We start from the raw sequence: 19,619 nt of genomic DNA on the forward strand, positions 1-19,619 counted from the left end.
GTTAGTGGCTATTTTTCCAGGTGGTGGGTGGTAAGAGGCTTTGTTCTTAATCCCCCATGAGGGGTTTCTATGCTGACGAGATTTCCCCCCCCCCCGCCCCCCAGTGTTCAATGGAAGCCACTGCTAACTGCCTTACAGTACAGAAGCCTCTGGGATCCCGTGCCCCTGTGCGACCCTGGACTGCTGTTTTTGGAGATCTGTTGGAACTGTTTCAACTCTTTCAGCGCAGTAACCAGCTGCAGTCCTCAAACAGCTTCAGAAAGGCTTGCTCAAGGTCACCCTCAAGATAACAACAGAAAAAGAACTAGGAACCCTTTCCTGAGTTTTTCCATATGCACATTCCTCTCCTAATACAGAAACTATAAGACCAGACGCCTGACATCTTAGATGCCTCTTACCTCAAGACTAGACCTTAAACAGCACCAGCTTCCTGGTTTGTCCCTCTCCCCTTGGCCACCCACCCTGTTTTCTGGACTAGCCCCCACCCCCCTGGTTTGTCCCTCTCCCTCACTCTGTTTCCTGGAATAGCAGTACCCCCCACTAGAGTCAGGGGCAGAACTCTGTGCCCTGCCAACTCATGGTATGCAATGAGTCAACAGCCCCTGCCCATTCCCCCCAGCACGGGCTGCCACGATTTAATGAGGGGTTATTTGTGGCACTCAGCACACAGCTTGGAGCCGAGCCTTTACCCCATACTGAGGAGTAGGGGCTGGGGGGAGAGAGGAAAGCCAAAGCTTCATTTATTACTATAATCTTCAATGTGCATCCCACCAGCGGTGTTAACATTCTAAAATAAACGTATTAATCCCCCTACAGCCTACAAAGCAAACACTCAGCTGGAGGCCTTTGTGTGGGAGGGAGGTGGCACCAAACACAACAGAATGGTAAACGGCACCTCTTTTCCCTGGGTGGGGGTTGGGAACCAGGTGATGCCTTCTGGAGGCCGGCAGTGGGAAGCAGAAATCAAGCTTCGAGGTTGATGAAGAAAGCTCAGCCCTGTGGTATGTGGTAGCTTGCCCGCCCGTGGTAACAACTCAGCCCTGTAACAGCAGTAGTCAGGAGGCCGAGCCACGAACATCTCAGAGGCTAATCTGAGCCAGTGAGTTCTAAGTCAGCCTAGGCTAGCGATGCAGGAAGAAAGGAAGGAGACAGGCCGGGCTTCCATGAGTCTGAATGGTGAGAAGAATGTCCCAGGTCTAAAGTCATTGTTTGCCTTTGCTGTAGGTTTTTGTTTTATTTGTTTTTAAAGATTTATCTATGTTTTTAATGTATGTGAGTACACTGTTTCTGTCTTCGGACACACCAGAAGAGGGCATCAGATCCCATTACAGATGGTTGTGAGCCACTATGTGGTTGCTGGGAATTGAACTCAGGACCTCTGGAAGAAGAATCAGTGAGTGCCCTTAACCACTGAGCCATCTCTCTCCAGTCCCCTGTTTAGTTTTGTTTTGGTGTTTTGACACGGGGTCTCAAGTAGCTCAGGCTGAATTCCTGATCTTCTTGCTATAACCTCCTAAATACTAAGATTATAGGCACACACCACCACACCTAGCCACCAAGTCTAGGCCTCTGGGCCTTTATTTAAGGACACTTTGAAGGAATGCAGATTTCATTTAGAGAGAGAGAGGGCAAGGGAGAGGGAGAGGGGCATTCGGTGTTCTGTTCACTGACTCTCATTCCTCCTGATTCTCACGTTCTCTCCCTCTCCCAAGCTCTCATGTAACCCAGCCAGGCTTCAGACTCATTACCCAGAAAGGACCTTTTCCAGTTTCTGAAACTCCTTCCTCCCACTCCTGAGTGCTGGGATTCTAGAATCCTGTTCTATGCAGTACTGGGGATCAAACAAAGAGTTTTGTCTGCCCTAAGCAAGCCTGAGCTTAGGCTTTGCTTGCTTTTGCTTATTCGTTTATTTTTTGGCACAGGGTCTCCCTTTGTACCCGAGACTGGTCTTGAACTGGCTACATAGCTGAGGGGCCTCAAACTCATCCTCCTGATTCCACCTCCTAGACTACAGATGTGCACCATCACAAAGGAGTTATGAATCTACTTTGACGGAGCTTACTGTGTGTGAGACAGGACGAGTACTGTACTAGGAGTTGAACCCAAAGGATTTACACATGCTAGAAAGTTGTTCTGCTTCTGAGCAGTCCCTTATCTCGTGTGTGTGTGTGTGTGTGTGTGTGTGTGTGTGTGTGTGTGTGTGTGTGTTATGCATGTGGCAGGTGTATGTATACATGTGAGTAGGTACAGTAGTGGTGGAAGAACAGCCTCAGGCAACATTCTTCAGGAGTCAGAGAAAGTCAGAGTATAGACACTTCCAGAGCACCCTGAGCTTCATAGATGGGATCCTAGGTCAAACACCAAGCTGTGCCCGTTGGGGGTGGGAGTTGAAGGTAGTAAGACATGGTGATACCGGGCTCTAATTCCACTACTTGGGAGGCAGAAGTAGGAGAGTTGCAAGTTGAAGGTCAGTGTGGGCAATTTAGTATAAACCTGTCTCAACCTAACATAAAAAGGGGCTGGGCATGGTGGTCAGTGCCTGTAACCTATCATTTGGGAGGTAAAGGTAGTTAAGAGGAGGTGGCCAAGGTACAAGTAGATCTCTCAAGAAGTTAATTAATTAATTAAAATTTAAAGGGAAGAGATAACTTAGTGATAAGGTATTTATTTTGGGTTCGATCTCCAGTGGTATTCTTTTTTAAGTTGCATGTAAATGAGATTACTCTATATTCAATGGAGCAACAAGTTAAAAGAGTCCTGAAGGAAAGAGACATCAGCAGTACTGGGCCCTTGCCCTTTAGTACAACACAGATTCAGATAAGGCTTGGGCTCAGGTTCCTCACCTGTAAAATCAGAAAATGGGGCCAAATGATCGTTAGAGCTCTTCAGCAAATCTACAATTCTATCACTAAAATAGCTTGATATTTCACTTTGAGGTTATCCTGGTAAAAGATATACCTCCTGACTTTCAACCTTGAAGAAATTTTGCGAAACAAAGTTTAGTTTTTCTATGATAAACCACACTTACAAAAAAATGACTTGGAGAGCCGGAGAGACGGCTCAGTGGTTAAGAGCACTGACTGTTCTTCCAGAGGTCCTGAGTTCAGTTCCCAGCAACCACATGGTGGCTCACAACTACCTGTAATGGGATCTGATGCACTCTACTGGTGTGTCTGAAGACAGCTACAGTATGCTCATAAAAATACATCTTTTTTTTTTTAATGACTTGGAAATTTAGAAAAGTAAATGAAAGAATTGGTAAGCATCCACAGAACCAACACTTTGAAAAGATAGAGGGGGCTGGAGAGATGGCTCAGTGGGTAAGAGCACCCGACTGCTCTTCCAAAGGTCCGGAGTTCAAATCCCAGCAACCACATGGTGGCTCACAACCATCTGTAACGAGATCTGGCGCCCTCTTATGGAGTGTCTGAAAAGATAGAGGTTGGTTTATCTTCTTCCCCTCAGTCAGGATCACAATCTCCATCATGTCTGCTAGTTAGGGCCCACCACAGATAGGCAGGAAAGATGCATCGGACTCACAACACTCTCTATGATCACCTGGCCCACAAAAACTTGACATTCCGTGAGATACCTGATCATAGCTGCTGTTCGGGAGAATGAGTCATCTCTGTACTCAGATCACAGGATGACAAAACCATCAGCTTCTCACCATCCAGAAAAGTCTTAGTCAAGCAGCTAAAGCCGGCGACATAAATGGGTGAGCAAGAAAGGGATGAACCATGAGAGAAGGTTGTGGACCAAATTCCGGTTTCCCTATTTTAGAAAACAGATCTCCGGAGATAGAAGACATTCTAATAACAAGCTGTCAGTCCTATGTTTTATATTCAATTTAACCAAACAGCATAATAAGATAATAAAATAATAATAAAACGTAATATAATAATAAAGCATCAATCAGGAAGAGAGGAACTTGGAGGGTAAGTTCCCTAACAACTGGCTCATAGAAGGCTCACTAGAACTACGTCATTCCAAATGTCCTTTGTGGGGAAGATTGCAGATGAAGACAGGTGTGCACAGGGAAAGAAAGGGATCCCTAGAGAGCAATATCTTGTTTCCGTTAGGTAAGAACACCTCGGAAGAATAATAGAGGAGAGAATAGCAGCTTCAAGTTCTCTTCTAATGATCTAGATGATCTGTCCCTTGGTCTATCCTCTGCCAAGCTAAAACTCGGGAGAGGAACTATGGGAACTGTCGCTGGAGTAATCCGTGACTCCCATTTCAGCAGAGTGACTGCTGGCCCAAAGGATTCGCCCGGCTAGGTGTCTCAGAGATAAGAAATGCCACGGCTTCATACAAAACCCCAGCGTTCTGCTTCCTGCAGCCAGCCGCTCTGCATAAAAAGGGATTATAGGACAGAGCCCTCGGGGACTGAACATTTCCCACACCCAAGCTTCACTGGAACCAGGGGGAAAGTTATTAAAGGACCGGAGACAGACTGTGATTCACAGCAATCAAGTCCTGCCTCCAGCTGTGAACACAGACAAGCTGAAGATGAGTCCCTCCCTGCAGCTTCTGTGCACAAGAGCATGCAGACACTGAGAAATGCACCGCTGCAGTACTGAGTGACAGCAGACAGCCACCCAGAGAAAGCAGAGATAGCCATTCTGCTCTGCAGCCCTACCAGAACCTTCCTCGCATGCACATTCCGTTGCCCTGGTCCAGAGCCCCCTCCCCAGTCGTTCCTCAGTGGAATCAGGAATCTCTTAAAGATATCCCAAATCTTCTCATTCAGGAAGCAGTGTCTCTGAAGCAAGAAAATAAGCAGATGGGGGAGGTGAAACCGACATAATATTCGGGGTACATGGCTTTCCAGGCTTGGGCACATCAACTTGAAAGAGGGGGTCCATGGACTAGGGTTGAAGGAAATGAAACCCAAGGGATCCAGAGCTCCAGGCAACACTTCCGATTTTATCAGAGTTTCTAACAAGAGGAAGAAAACAGACTGGTTCTTAGCCTGTAGGGAAAGAGATCTCCCCCTTGGGGCTCTGGTTTAGAAACAGCTGGTCTCTGTGAACACCCAGGTGGCTGTCTCTGGATATTATAAATATTCATCCCTGAAGCAAGGCTCCACTCTGTATTAGGAGACAGCCTGGACGGTTAAATTGCTAACTAGCCCCAGTTTGCTCTGAAAGCTTAGGAAGCTGAGTAGTCTGGTACACAGAGTCCCCACTGACAGATCCTACCCTTATCATTCCGCAGAGCCCCCAGTTAAGGCGAGTCAAGTGCAGCTGCTGTCTAGAGTAGCCCAAGCTTTGACTTCCCTAAGCGCACTCCAAACTGTTCTTACCATGCAACAGCATTGCACATCACTAAATGTCACTTGAAAAGCCCTCTAACATGTGCCCTGCCCCGGGGGCCATGCGTGTCTCCTCATGTTAGTTAGCACAAACTAACCACAAATCATGTCAGCACAGTCTTTTCAGATAAACTCCCCAGTGGGGGATAGCTTGGATTCAAATTGTCAGATTTAGAAACGTGATGCTGGGGAAGAGGGCTTGGAACCCTAGACCTTGGCGGGGTAAGAGAGCAAAGAAAGTCTCCTTTCTCGTGTCAGTGCTGGAAAAGGCCAGAGAAGGTCACTCCTTTTCATTTTATTATTAGTTTCTTCCTGCAGGATTGCCATGGTCACTGTCACCATGAGCTGAGGTACTGGAAACTTTCCTTCCTCTGCAGCCCACCAAGCGAGCTGGATTTTCCAGGATAAACTCAGTGGACATAGCAACCAAGACAACATAGCAGCTGGCACTAATTGACTCCCTAGGTGATAACTTTTGGTAAGAGTCAGCAGAACTACTGAAAATATTCATCTTTCCTAGCTAAACAGGCCCAGGCTCCAGGGAATCCTCTCTGTCTCTTGTCTCTGTCTCTCTGTCTCTCTGTCTCTTTGCCTCTCTCTCTCTCTCTCTCTCTCTCTCTCTCTCTCTCTCTCTCTCTCTCTCTGCTTTCAGTATTGGAGATTGAACCCACTCATTGCTAGCAAGTGCTCTAAGGAGGCTTGGCAATTCTTAAGTTGGTTTTCTGTAACTTGAAACACACACACGCACACACACACACACACAAGCTAACTCAGATTCCAGATTGAGAACCTATTAGGACTCCAGGTAGAGCGCTAAGTACTTGGCATATATAATTTAATCTTTTAGAACAACCAGTGTTACCTTCATTTTACAGATAGAAAGCTGAAGCACAGACAAATTAAGTGATGCTCCCATGGCCACAGAGCTACTAAGTAGCACAGCTAGGCACTGGCATATAGCTGAGCAACATACTGAACACAAGGGCGCGCTTACTAGGAATGGGGCCGCAGAAGGCAGGCATGCTAAGCCACTGTTCAGATCAACATCATCCGGGAATGACAATCTTGTCTCCTGATAAGAGGATCTGCCTGGGATGCTACAAATTAAGTCAGATAACAGGGTCAGTTCTTCTTAATGTCTTACCATGGACAGTGAGTGGTCTTTGAACCGAGTCAACCAGTTACAGGACCGGGTTGGCTCTCAAGACCATCACCACAGAACCTGTGCGAAAATTTGGATGTAACAGGCACTGCAGCGGGAGGTCTTCTCTGGAAGAGAACATCTCCCCAGGTGCTAGATGTGCCTTCCTCCTCTACAGTATTCATGGACGGCAGGTACCCCCCCCCACACACACACACACACATCGTTCCTCATTGAATAAGTGAAAACTGCCACCCGAAGGGAGGGAGTTAGGTGGCCAGGGATGGAGCTGTTGGCTGCTGCTTATGGTGTGCAAGACCCACACAGTCCTAGCGGAGGCCCGAGAGAACTGAAGTGAGGGCATCAAAGAAAGCCACGGTAACCTCGGAGCAATACGATAGATGCGGAGGATAGCACCCAAGAGACAGTTTATCTACCCGAGAGCTCAGTTCCCACTTACAGCTGACTCCAGTCACCCCCTTCCCAAAGCACTATCGCAATTGTTAGGCTAAAAGCACCCCCTGCTAGTGGCTTCCGAGAGCCGGGAGGTAGGTGCTTTCCTAGAGGGGCAGTGGTGTCCATCCAGAGAGTACCTCTAGCTTCCCGGGACCTGGAGCCGCAGCCTTCTCCCCGCCGCAGCCCGGGCCCGGAGCGCGGAGGTGACGGAGTATGCCGAGTGGCACCACTCACCTCGCTCATCCCGGCGGCCGGACGGGGCGTGGCAGGCGCAGGTGAGGCAAGGGGTCCTCCGAGATGCGTGCGTGAACCGCGGCCGGCCGAGAGTTGCTGGACTCCGGGGCAGGGGCCCTGGATGGCTCGGAGGGGAGAGTGCACGCTGCGAGCTGCTGCTTAATGCTGCCCCAAATGCTCCGGCTGCAGCGCTGCTCAGGGAGCCCCTTCTGACCTGGTCCTGTCAGCAGCTCCGGGCGCCTTGACCGGCTCCACCTTTTATAGTGAGCTGCGGTCCCTGCCTCCAGCCCAACCAATAGAAACTCTGCCTAGTGCAGACTGACAGCTCCTTGAACCCAGTGGTGGCAGGCTCAGAAATCTGCTGCATTTCCAAACTAGGGTAAGACGGAGAGAGCGGGAAGGAGGGGGGAGACCATGGGGGGATGAGAAGACAGAAAACGAAGTAGGGAACCGGTAAAGGAAAGAGAAGTAGTAAGTAGTAGCTGAAGAAACTGAACTCTGGTCCTCTTGAAGAACAGCTAAGGCTCTTGAGCCTTAGCTCAACCTCACATGGTATATATCGTTTAAGAAAAAAGAAAATAAACAGAACACAGGTAATCACACAGACTTTTTGATAACTTTAGTTAAATGTAGTTCTGTTTATCTATCTAGTCTTCATCTAAGGAAATTCTTTAAATTTTCAAGCCTACAGTTCTTGTTGACTTCGTAAAAATCTCTTACAGCTTCAGTCAGTCAAACCCGGATACTTTCAGCTTTCACAGATATATTCTAACTTGACTCTTTGTGTTTATACATTTCCTCTGTTGGGTTAGAAATTAGGAAGACGGGGGGGGGGGGGAGATCCATCTGAGACCCTGTGATTCTGTTTCTAATAGGAATCTGGTTGCCTCCGTTACTAAAGTTCTAACGAGGCTAGCTCCTACTCACTCTGTGCAGCCTACTCCTCTGGAATCTTTCTAATGAACAATTAATTAGCATTGAAAAGGTTGTCCTGGGCTGGTGAGATGGCTCAGTGGGTAAGAGCACCCGACTGCTCTTCCAAAGGTCTGGAGTTCAAATCCCAGCAACCACATGGTGGCTCAAAACCATCTGTAATGAGATCTGATTCCCTCTTCTGGAGTGTCTGAAGACAGCTACAGTGTACTTACATATAATAAATAAATCTTAAAAAAAAGAAAAGAAAGAAAACCCGAAAAAAAAAAAAGAAAGAAAAAGAAAAGGTTGTCCTTAGTGAAACAAACCTTAATTCTTGCTGCTATGAAACGAGTTTGAGATGATAATGAGAATTCGCCCTCTAGGTTAGGGATCAGCTAGCTTTCCAGGTAACAATCAAATAATAAATGTTTTTTCTTTGTAGGATCGATGTACTCTTTGCTGAGCCATTTCCTACTGCACTTGAATACAGGCACAAATAATTATGTCAACAAACAGCTATGGCTCCATCTGATATAAATGTATTTGTGACCACTGAAGTGCACCTGTACAAACATGGGCATATGGCATATACTCATACATATAGTAAATAAATTTTAGTGTATATGATGGTCTGTATATGCTTGGCCCAGGGAGAGGTAGCCTTGTTGGAATAGGCATGTCACTATGGGCCTTTAAGGTCCTCATCCTAGCTGCCTGGAAGTGAGTCTTCCTCTAGTGGTCTTCAAACTATGAACTCTCAGCTCCTCCTGTACCATGCCTGCCTGGATGCTGTCATGCTTCCACCTTGATGAAAACAGACTGAACCTCTGAACCTGTAAGCCAGCTCCAATTAAATGTCCTTTTAAGAGTTGTCTTGGTGGGGCTGGAGAAATGGCTCAGTGGTTAAGAGCACTGTCTGCTCTTCCAGAGGTCCTGAGTTAAATTCCCAGCAGCCACATGGTGGCTCACAACCATCTCTAGTGGTTCTGATGCCCTCTTCTGGTGTTTGAAGACAGCTACAATGTACTCATGTACATACAATAAATAAATTAAAAAAAAAAAAAAGAGTTGTCTTGGTCATGGTGTCTGTTCACAGCAGTAAAGCCCTAACTAAGAAAGAAGTTGGTACCAAAGACTGGGGAATTGCTGTGATAGGCCTGACCATGCTTTTGTTTGGAAGAACGTGGATTTGGGGACTTTGGATTTGGAAAGCAGTGGAATTCTTCAAGTGGGTCTTAATGGGCTATCCTAGTAGGAATATGGAAGACTTTGATGCTGAGAGTGAGTTGAATGGTGCAGACCTGGTCCAAGAGAAGAATTTCAGTATATGGCATAGAAACTGTTTTTGCAATATTTTGGTGAAGAATGTAGCTGCTTTTTGCCATTGGCTGAAGAGTCTGCCTGAGGCCAAGGTGAAAAGATTTAGATTAATTGCTTTGAAAAAAGAAGTCTCAAAACAGCCTGGTATAAATTCTGTTGTGTGGTTACTAAAGTTCACTCTTATGAAGAGCATTTTAATGAAAAGGAGCAAGCTGGGAAAGGAAAAATACAAAATACATGGTTCAGGTATTAAAGGGACACCAGGAAGGAGAATGGAGCTGAATTCTAGGTTCTAGGAGATAACAGATTAAGGGAGTGGGACCTTGGGGCAAGATACAACCTAACTAAGTTTAGATCCAGGCATAGTGGTACACAATTTTAATCCCAGGATACAGGCATGCAGATCTCTGAATTCAAGGTCAATCTATAGAGCAAGAGTCAGGACAGTCAAGTTTAGGCAGTGAAGGAGTTGAAAAACAGAACGCTAATGATAAAGTAATAGAACAAGGGGGGGCATGTTCCAGCCCCTGCAAGTTGCAGAACTCGGCAGCTTCAGCCATGTGGCTCTGGATTTAGAGTGAAAAATAGAAGGGTCTATTGGGACAATTGATGCTGGTTAGCTGGAGCTAAGTAATTAGTGGTGATTAAGAAGAGATCAACATTACTGAGGTGATATTTTCTGGAAAGTGTTATCTGAGAGCACAAAGAAGCTGTGTTTCAGAGATAGCCAAGGTTATACCTCATGCTGCATCTGGACTTGATAATGTGTTAGAATCACCTCAGTGATACTGGTTTTGGGGGTATGAAGGGGTCATGGAGAGCAGCTGAGGCTTGGCTCTGTGAGAGGCCATTGAAGGCACAGGTGAAGGTACAGCCTCAGTTGCAGTTGATGGCCCAGGACTGAAGGGGTCATGCAAAGGAGCTGAGGCTTGGCACCATGAAGAGAACCTATGAGAGGCTACTGGTGAAGCCTAGTTGCAGCAGAAGACCCCAGTGTATTGGAGATGCTAGTACCATGGGATGATCACCAAGAGCAGCAGCAGCAGTGGAATGGATCAACCTGAGAGTGCTACAGAGGCCAGAGCTGGAGAAGTGACACTAGCCCTTTGGAGGAGTCAAGAACATCATGTGTGTATTGTAGACATTAAAACAAGAAGCTATAACATTGACGTTACCTAGGAGACCCTAAGATGTTCAAGATGCCAGAGCTGTAGGCTATCTGTTGAGGAAAGCTGCTAACAGGGAGTGGAACCAGCCCAGGAGAAAGAAGTTTGTTGCAGTCAACAAAGATGAAAAGGAAGTTGGAGATCTGAAAGAGTGCTTTGGCATCAGACATAGAGATGCAGAGTTTGGAGTTTGCCCAGCTGGTTTCCTATCTTGCTTTGGGGATTACAGTTAAGTGACTGGATGAATCTCAGAAGAAACTTTCAACTTTGGACTTTAACATTGTTGAGACTGCTATAGACTATGGGGGCTTTGGAAGTTAGACTAAATGTATTTTTTATTACTCTGTGGTAGGTATGGCCCCCATAGACTTGTGTGTTTGAACAAGCCTATGGGGGGCCAGGGAGTGGAATGTGGTGGTTTTATCTGTTTGGCCAAGGGAATGGCACTATTAGGAGGTGTGACCTTGTTGGAGTAGGCGTGTCACTGTGGACCTGGGTTTTAATACCCTCATCCTAGCTGCCTGGAAGTGAGTCTTCCACTAGCAGCCTTCAGATGACGATGTAGAACTCTCAGCTCTGCCTGCACCATGTCTGCCTGGACACTGCCATACTCCCACCTTGATGGAAACAGACTGAACCCTTGAACCTGTAAGCCAGCCCCAATTAAGTGTTGTCTTCTATAAGAGTTGCCTTGGTCATGGTGTCTGTTCACAGCAGTAAAACCCTAACTAAGACAGTGTAAAAAACATTCTTTTTTTTTTTTTAAAATAAGTTATATTCCCAAAGAAACTAATAGTACTACATGATGGGAAATAAATGATCTAATTGCAGAATCTGGTTTTTTTTAATTATTTCATTTTCTTAGAATTTAGTTTTTGTTGAGTATGGTGGTGCGTACCCTTTAATTCCAACACTTGGACAATAGAGGCAAGTGGCTTTCTGTGAGTTTGATGCCAGCCTGGTATACATAATGAGTATACCAGTGGACAGCCACAGCTACATAATAGAGAGAACTTCTTTCAAAGAAAGAAAGGGAGAAAGAAAGAAAGAAAGAAAGAAAGAAAGAAAGAAAGAAAGAAAGGAAGGAAGGAAGGAAGAAAGGAAGGAAGGAAAGAAAGAAAAGGAAAAGAAAACAACACAAAATAACAATATATTATTTGTTTAATGTAAGTAAGTATTTTCCTACATATACTGCATATACTGCATATACTGTATGTGTGTCTGGTGCCCATGGAGGCCAGAAGAGGGTGTCAGATCCCAGGAGCTAGAGTTACAGGTGCTGTGAGCCCCCAGGGGAACTGAATGTAGGTCCCTCTGTCAGTGTAGTACGTGTTCTTAACTATCCTGCTAAGCCTCTAACTCTGATTTATTCTATTTTGTTTTTTAAATTATTTTTATTTTTGTTTTATGTGCATATGTGTATGTATATCTGTGTACCATATGTGTGCCCGGTACCCACAGAAGCCAGAGGCGGGCATTGGATCCCCCAAGATTGGAGTTATAGACAGTTATGAGTCACCATGTGAGTGCTAGGAATTGAACTTGGGTCCTCTGAAAGAACAGCCAGTGTTCTTAATTGCTGAGCCCCTGATTTATTGTACATTTAATTATGTGTGTGTGTGCTCCTGGGGAGGGAACACTGTACATGTAAGTGCAGGTGTTCCTGGAGACCAGAGAGGTTACTGAATTGCTTCGGAACTGGAGTTACAAGTAGTTGTAAGCCACCCTGGTGTGGATACTGAGACTAAGCTCCTCTGAAGAGCTGCCCAGGCTCTTAACTCCTGAGCCATCTCTACAGCCCCAGTAAAACCATTCTTATCTGTAGGAAGCTATATTTGGCTCATAAATCATAACTGCCAATCCCTGACACAGATGATAATATATGATATTATATTTATACAATAATATATCATGATAATATAAATACGTCTAAATATGCTATAATAGTTAGTCACATAATGATAAAGAGTAATATGTAAAAGAAAGATATTAGTTAGGACCAAAAGAGTCAAAAGCTTCCTGGGGAAGGTAAGATTGAAGTTGAGTCTTAAAGGAAGAGGTTCAAAAACAGTAAGGAATATAGACAAGTGGAAGGAGGAAATCTGGGTAATAACAAGAAAAATACAATTAAAGAAGATATGGAAAAATACAGTTAAAGATATATTGGAGGGTCTTGACTATCAGAGGAAGTTTTCAAACTTAGCCCCTATACAAATTCAACTGTTATGGCTGAGAAAATAGCTCAGAAGCCAGAAGTGCTTGCCACATAAGCCAGATGACCTGAGTTCACTCCCTGAAACCTATAAAATGGTGGAAGGAGAGAACTGACCCCACAACGTTGCCCTCTGACCCCCATGCATGTTTCATGGCATGAGTTCCCTCCATCATACACATGACAATATTAAGTAAAATAAGCAAACAAATACTGTGGCCTCCCTTCCCCCAGCCTGGAACCTGCTTGCTCAAGGGTGGAGCTACCGGCTCATTCGTCCTGTCACGCCTACCTACTGCTGGAACCTGCCTTTGCTGCCTGGAGGCACACACGTGTTCGTCCTGCTACTGGACCCTGAGTTACTTGGCGGGAAGTTGGGTTCCCTCCCCNTTCCTTTATAACTGAGTGTCTGAAAATAGTAAAATTGAGCCTTGATCAGAACTTGTTGTCTTGGCTCCATTGTTCCTTCCACCCCGTCTAGATTCCTCTCTTTTCAGCCTGAACTGCCATTCTCAGTTGAACCGTTCGTGTTGTGGACTGCGGGCAGGCCGCAACAAAATACCATTTCTAGATTATTTCTGCGGAGGAAGTAGGATTGCTTTTACAAGAAAAACATTAACAGCAAGAAGGCCATGGTAAGAGCACTGCAGTTGTCAACAGTGTAAGGGCCTAGGTGACAGTTCAGGGAGAAAAAGGACAGCATCAAGAAAGACAACAGGCCAAGAAGGGGTGCATGCCTGTGCTTCCAGCAATGGAGAGGTGGAGGTACAAGAACTGTGAGTCTCAAGCCAATGTGGGCTAGACACCTTTAAAAAAAGAAAGAGTTTATGTAAGTACACTGTAACTGTCTTCAGACACTCCAGAAGAGGGTGTCAGATCTCATTATGGATGGTTGTGAGCCACCATGTGGTTGCTGGGAATTGAACTCAGGACCTTTGGAAGAACAGTCAGTGCTCTTAACCTCTGAGTCATCTCTCCAGCCCCCAACACCTTTTCTCAAAAACCAAAATTCCACCTGGCAATAGTGGTGCACACCTTTAATCCCAGCACTTGGGAGGCAGAGGCAGGCAGATCTCTCAGTTCCAGGGCCAGCCTGGTCTACAGAGTGAGTTCAGGGCTACACAGAGAAACCCTGTCTTAAAAACAAAGAAACAAACAACAGCAATCCCTATGCAGCAATGTAGCCCTTGTAGCCTAATAGGAAACACAGCAGCATGCACTAGAAAGGCATATTGTTATAAGTGCAGTATAATGAGAAATTTGGAGTTCTGTTTTTTTTTAATACTAAGATATTAATAAGACTACGTTTCTGTTTTAGTACCAGCTGTGGGATATATCTACTTCAGCTGGCTATGATTTGCCTCATGCTCTAACAGGAGCATGGTTTTGCCAGCTGCAGGGAGTTTCTGTGACTGTATGACTATGGGACTCTGGGGACTTCTCAGAGGGTATATAAATGTTAGGGCAGAGGGCGAGGTGGTAGGCTGTTGTTTGGTTGTTGTTGGCTGTTTTCTTGGCTATTGTTAGCTGTAGTTGGCTATTGTTGACTATTATTGGCTACTGTTGGCTGTTGTTGGTCATTGTTGGTGGCAGTTTGTTAAGTAGTCATGTGCAAAGAAGAAACAGCAACAAGAAGAAACTAGATATCCTGACCGTGAAGATCAAACTGGCTCCAAGGAACTTGACACCCTTAATCGGGGCAGTAGTTTACCCCGTTCTGACCCATGACTTTATCGACTTTATTAACTTAATTCAGGGATATCCCCTCTATCCCTTTTTCTCTCCTACCTAGTGTTAGGGGGTTCAAAGGGTGGAAGAAAAGGGGTGGAGAAGGATGGAAGAAAAAAGAACCCTCAAGGTAGACAAAGACCAGGTACAGTGCTATGGTAGAAGTCTGGGCAAGGGTAGAGTCCAGTAAAAGTAATAAAAGGAAATTCAATTTGCTGGGGGCCTTTGACCCCAGCATTTAGGAGGCATAGGTGGGCAAAGCCCTGAGAGTTCAAGATCAGACTCAGCTACATAGTGAGACCTTGTCTCTGGGGGTTGGGGTGGGGGAGTGGGGGAGTTTAACTTGAGAAAACACCAGAAATGACTATTAAGAATAGCAATATTTTGCCGAGTGTGGTGGCGCACGCCTTTAATCCCAGCACTCGGGAGGCAGAGGCAGGCGGATTTCTGAGTTCGGGGCCAGCCTGGTCTACAAAGTGAGTTCCAGGACAGCCAGGGCTATACAGAAAAACCCTGTCTCAAAAAAAAAAAAAAAAAAGAATAGCAATATTTTAAAGGTTAAAAGCCAAGTGTGGCTGTATGAACCTCTAATCTCAGCCCTCAGCCCTCAGGAAGCTGAGGTAAACAGATCTTTACAAATTCAAGGCCAACCTAGGGAACATATCAAGCTCCAAACCAGACAAAGATCCGGAGTGAGACTCTGTCTCCAAAACAAACATCAAGAGTCTGTGGCACTAGTTATAGGTTTTGGAGATGGTCACATGCTAAGATATGAATAAGTAAAATAAAGCGTATAAAGGTACTTTGCAAACTTTTATGTTAAAGTTAGATATTTTTTATTCCTATCTGCTACCTTGTGAATAGATGAATTATTAAGGAAGAACATCAAAGATGAAGGGAAGCAAAGTTGAGGCTGGACCCAGGTGGAGAATACTCAGCTGCTCCCAGAGTCTTGGGAAAAGAACTATCTTTGAAGGAGGAACTAAACAGAGCTGTTAGAACACGGAGAGGCGGGGCTGGAGGTATGGCTCTGGGACAGGGCTTCTCTGGTAGTTTAATCCCCAGCCCTGGGGGACAGGGTGCACGGAGAAAGAATAATAGCATAGAGGTTAGAGAAGAAAAGTGTCACAGAAGAGAATGCAATATCAGAGGTTCAAAAGCAGTAAAGATATTGATAAGAAAAGCATAAGAGAAAGCTCACTGAATTCAGGAGACTATAAGAGATCATTGATGAATTGAAAGAGAGAGAGAAGGAAAGAGAGAAAAGACTAAAATCAGGTTAAAGATTTCAAATGAAAGCCTCCCTTCCTGTTTGTGCCAGTCCCTGGAAGGTCAAACAGAACAGAGCAGGTCCAGACTGGAAAGTTGGGTCATTGGATAACAGGGTGAGGTCAGCCAAGATCAAAGACAAACACGGAAGGTAGGAACAGATGTAGCAACAGTTCAGAAGTCAGAACGGAGTTGGAATGAGCCAGAGAGACTAATGGGCATCTGGCCGGAGCGTCGGAACAACAAAGAATAATCAGGCCTGAAAGACAGCCGCTAAAAGGAAAATAGGAACGCTTCCAGGTGACACCTTGGGACTTCCAATAACGCCAAGTGCCTCACACAGACAAGATACCCATTAAACATTTATAGAAGAATGAGGGCATTCACCAATACTGAATGAATGAATGAATGAATGATACACACAGTTGTACCTGATATCACATGGAAAGATTGTTTTGAAAGAGACTATATTTTATTTTCTATCATTTATGTGTATCAGTGTTTTTTCTTCATTTATGTATATGTGCCACCCTGTGTTGCCTAGGACCCCCTGATGTCAGAGAGGGGCATTGGGTCCTCTGAAATTGGAGTTACAGGTGGATGCCAGCCACTATGTAGGTGTTGGGAACCAAACCTAGAACCTCTACAAGAATAAGAAGTACGGGCTGGTGAGATGGCTCAGTGGGTAAGAACACCCAACTGTTCTTCTGAATGTCCAGAGTTCAAATCCCAGCACCCACATGGTGGCTCACAACCATCCGTAATGAAATCTGATGCCCTTTTCTGGTGTGTCTGAAGACAGCTACAGTGTACTTATAATAATAAATAAATAAATCTTTAAAAAAAAAAAGAATAAGAAGTGCTCTTTCACTACTGAGCCATCTCGTCGGCCCTTGGCGTGACATTTTCATTCATATCCCTGGCAGGTTTTTCAGCCCGTGAACATTTATTACATGTGCTAAGAGTACTTAAGACTCTGTGCATCCCACCCAGGCATCATGGTTCATGTTTCTAATCCTAGCATTTGGGAGGCTGAGGCAAGAAGATGGCCCTGAGTTTGTGATCAAAGCCCCAGGAGCTGCCAGATGTGGGCTTTGGGAATCTGACTCTGGTTCTCTGCAAGGACAGTAAATGTTCTTAACCCCTCAGCCACCTCTCCAGCACAGGGATTGCTTGTTTTGTGGTCTGGACTACAGAGCAAGACACCAGCTCAAAAAAAACAAAACCAACCCAACAAACAAGCAAACAACAACAAACAAAAAGGCTCTTTGGATCAAATAGATAGATAGATAGATAGATAGATAGATAGATAGATAGATAGATAGATAAAAGCTGCCGACTGTAGTCTGGCTTGGTGGTTCATGAATGTTTGTAAGGACAGTACTCAGCTGTGTAGTGAGAAATCTCAAAAGGGAAAGGAAAGGGGGCTGGAGAGATGGCTCAGTGGTTACAAGCACTTAAATGCTCTCCCAGAAGACCTGGGTTTGATCTCCAGCACCAGCCTGGCAGTTCGCACCCAACTGCAACTGTTGTTCTACAGGACACAACGCCCTCTTCTCACCTCCATAGGTATCGGGCATGTTAGTGGTGTACAGACAGACATCCATGCAGGAAAGACACCCATGCACATAAAATAGACTTTTAAAGTGAAGAGGAAAGAAAGGAAACAAGAAAAGGCAATCCTTGTGCTGGAGAGATGGCTTAGGGGCTCAGAGCACACACTATCCTTGCAGAGAAGCACAGTTTGATAACCAGTACCCACATCAGGCCGTTCCCAACTGCCTGTAACTGCAGCTCCAGGGGATCTGACACCTTTCTGATCTCCTCTTACATGAGCTCTCACACACAGGCACACACACACACACAGAGCAATATTTTTTTAAAAATTTAAAGAAAAAAAATTTAAAGAAACTCTACTTTAAAAAACAGCTGTTCTTTAAGCCAGCAACTTACACTTCATTAATAGTCAGAGCATACAATTGTTCTTCCATTAGGGCTTTTACAACTTTGTATGCAGAAATAACTTACAGACTCCTAGAGGCGATCTGCTATTCTCAAGGTTGCAGGATCAAGAGGACCAATGGAAGAGAGTCTGGAAGTGGCAGGGATGGGGTCGGGGGTAAGTGAGGTCCCTGCAACTGAGTGGAACAACAGGGTGAGTGTCAGAGGAAAGTGAGCACAGCCTGTCCAGGGCACTCTAAGTGTCTGAGCGTCTGTTGCCAAGTGTGATGTACTCAGTCAGGACAGGATAGAAGAGGCCAGCGTGATAAATAATGACCAGATCACGAAGAACTTTGTGTAACATGCTAACGAGATTGGATTTTTTTTCCCCCTGAAGGTGATGGAAAGCAAATGAAGAATATTAAGCAGGGGAGAGACATGATCAAATTAGCATTTTAGAAATAGCAACCATGGAGGATGGGTTAGGAGATGAGGCTGGGAACACGGAGAATAATTCAGCAGGCTACCGCCAGGATGGGTGAAAAATGATGACGGCCTGAACTCAGCTCACAGGCAGTGGGCATTTAGAGGTCAGGGGACAGCAATGACAAATCATGACTTCTAGCTAATTTTAGGGAGAGAAAAGAGGCCAGGTGACTCCATCTTCCAGCTCAGCATCTGGGAGAGGGTGAGAATGAAAGAGCAAAGGTGGAAGACAGTGAGGGCGTGAACACATATAGACCTCTCCCATGTTTTAAGCACTATGTAAAGAATTTTACATCTACTACCTCATTCTTTACAATGAAGCTGTCTGATGGTTCTATGATCCCAGTGAAAAGGAATAAGAATTCAGAAAACTTAATGATCAGGTCTCAGACGGCACAGGTGTTTTCTGATCCTGGCCGGAGGTGTTGGGAGAGAGTGATATATCAATTAATTGAAAGCCTGTTTTCTATGGATACCAGGGACCATTGCAGAAGATTCCATTCTTGATGTTCCACAGAAGAGACCCTAAGGCTGGGAAGTTGCTCTGTACATAGAAAAGTAAGCTCAGAGAGCTCTGTTTCCAAGGCACCACTGTGTCAAAGAAGTGTAAGATATACTAGGTGTGGTGCTACATGTCTGCAATCTCAGCACACAGGAAGCAGAGGCAGCAGGATCGGGGAGTTCAGTGCCAGCCCTGACCACATAACAAATTCCAGACAAGTTGAGTCTACATGGGACTCTGTCCCAAACAGCAGTAACAGCAGCAACAGCAGAAGTTCAAAGTAGGTCTCTCTAAGAACAAGGCTCAGTATAATTCCTAGACCCCAGTGAATGAACAGCTCCAGACTCAAATGTGTTCCCTCTATCTGCTCTACCAATAAGCATCCAATGCTGTCTTAATCAGTGCTCTATTGCTGTGAAGAGATACCATGATTGTTAGGATACATTGTGTGAAGGTGTCCCTGTATTGTCAATTGTTGATTACTGTACCCACAGGGAGCTAAGCGCTACTAGCTGGATCTTGGTATAATAATTCCTATGGTCCATCACCGGCCTCAGATTTTGTAAATTTTCATCCTTCCTTATTTGCTGATTGGCTTTAATAAAGAGCTGACAGACAGACAACGTATAGGCAGGAAGTGGAGGGCAGAATCTTTGGATGGAGAAGGGGTCTCTGGGAGAATAAATTAGAAGCAGGAAAGTCACCATCAGACTCTAAGGGATAGGACAGACTGCAATGGATGCAATGGAGCAGAAAGGTTCAGAGATAGCCATGTGTGTGAGTTGTAGGCTAGTTAGTCACATTAACTTTAGATATCTGGCTGAGAGACTGCCCTAGCTAAAAGGCCTCACCGTTAAAATATTAAAAATACTCTGTCAGCCGGGCGTGGTGGCGCACACCTTTAATCCCAGCACTCGGGAGGCAGAGGCAGG

At 45.3% G+C, this 19,619-nt stretch overlaps 1 protein-coding gene across 2 annotated transcripts in view; it reads right to left on the reverse strand.

Annotated features, from left to right (window-relative positions):
* Pcp4l1 (Purkinje cell protein 4 like 1) overlaps nt 1-19,619 on the reverse strand; it is a 43,325-nt gene that overhangs the window by 16,229 nt on the left and 7,477 nt on the right. The window contains exon 1 of one of the 2 annotated variants that reach the window (XM_021177217.2): nt 7,149-7,424. The exons of the other annotated variant lie outside the window; for it this stretch is intronic. Within the exon in view, the coding sequence (XP_021032876.1) occupies nt 7,149-7,157 (9 nt within the window). The 5' untranslated portion in view covers nt 7,158-7,424. Of the gene's footprint in view, nt 1-7,148; nt 7,425-19,619 lie in introns of those variants that run through there. 2 annotated transcript variants of the gene reach the window in all.

This window comes from Mus caroli, chromosome 1, assembly GCF_900094665.2.
Source record: "Mus caroli chromosome 1, CAROLI_EIJ_v1.1, whole genome shotgun sequence".
NCBI classification, from domain to species: Eukaryota; Metazoa; Chordata; class Mammalia; order Rodentia; family Muridae; genus Mus; species Mus caroli.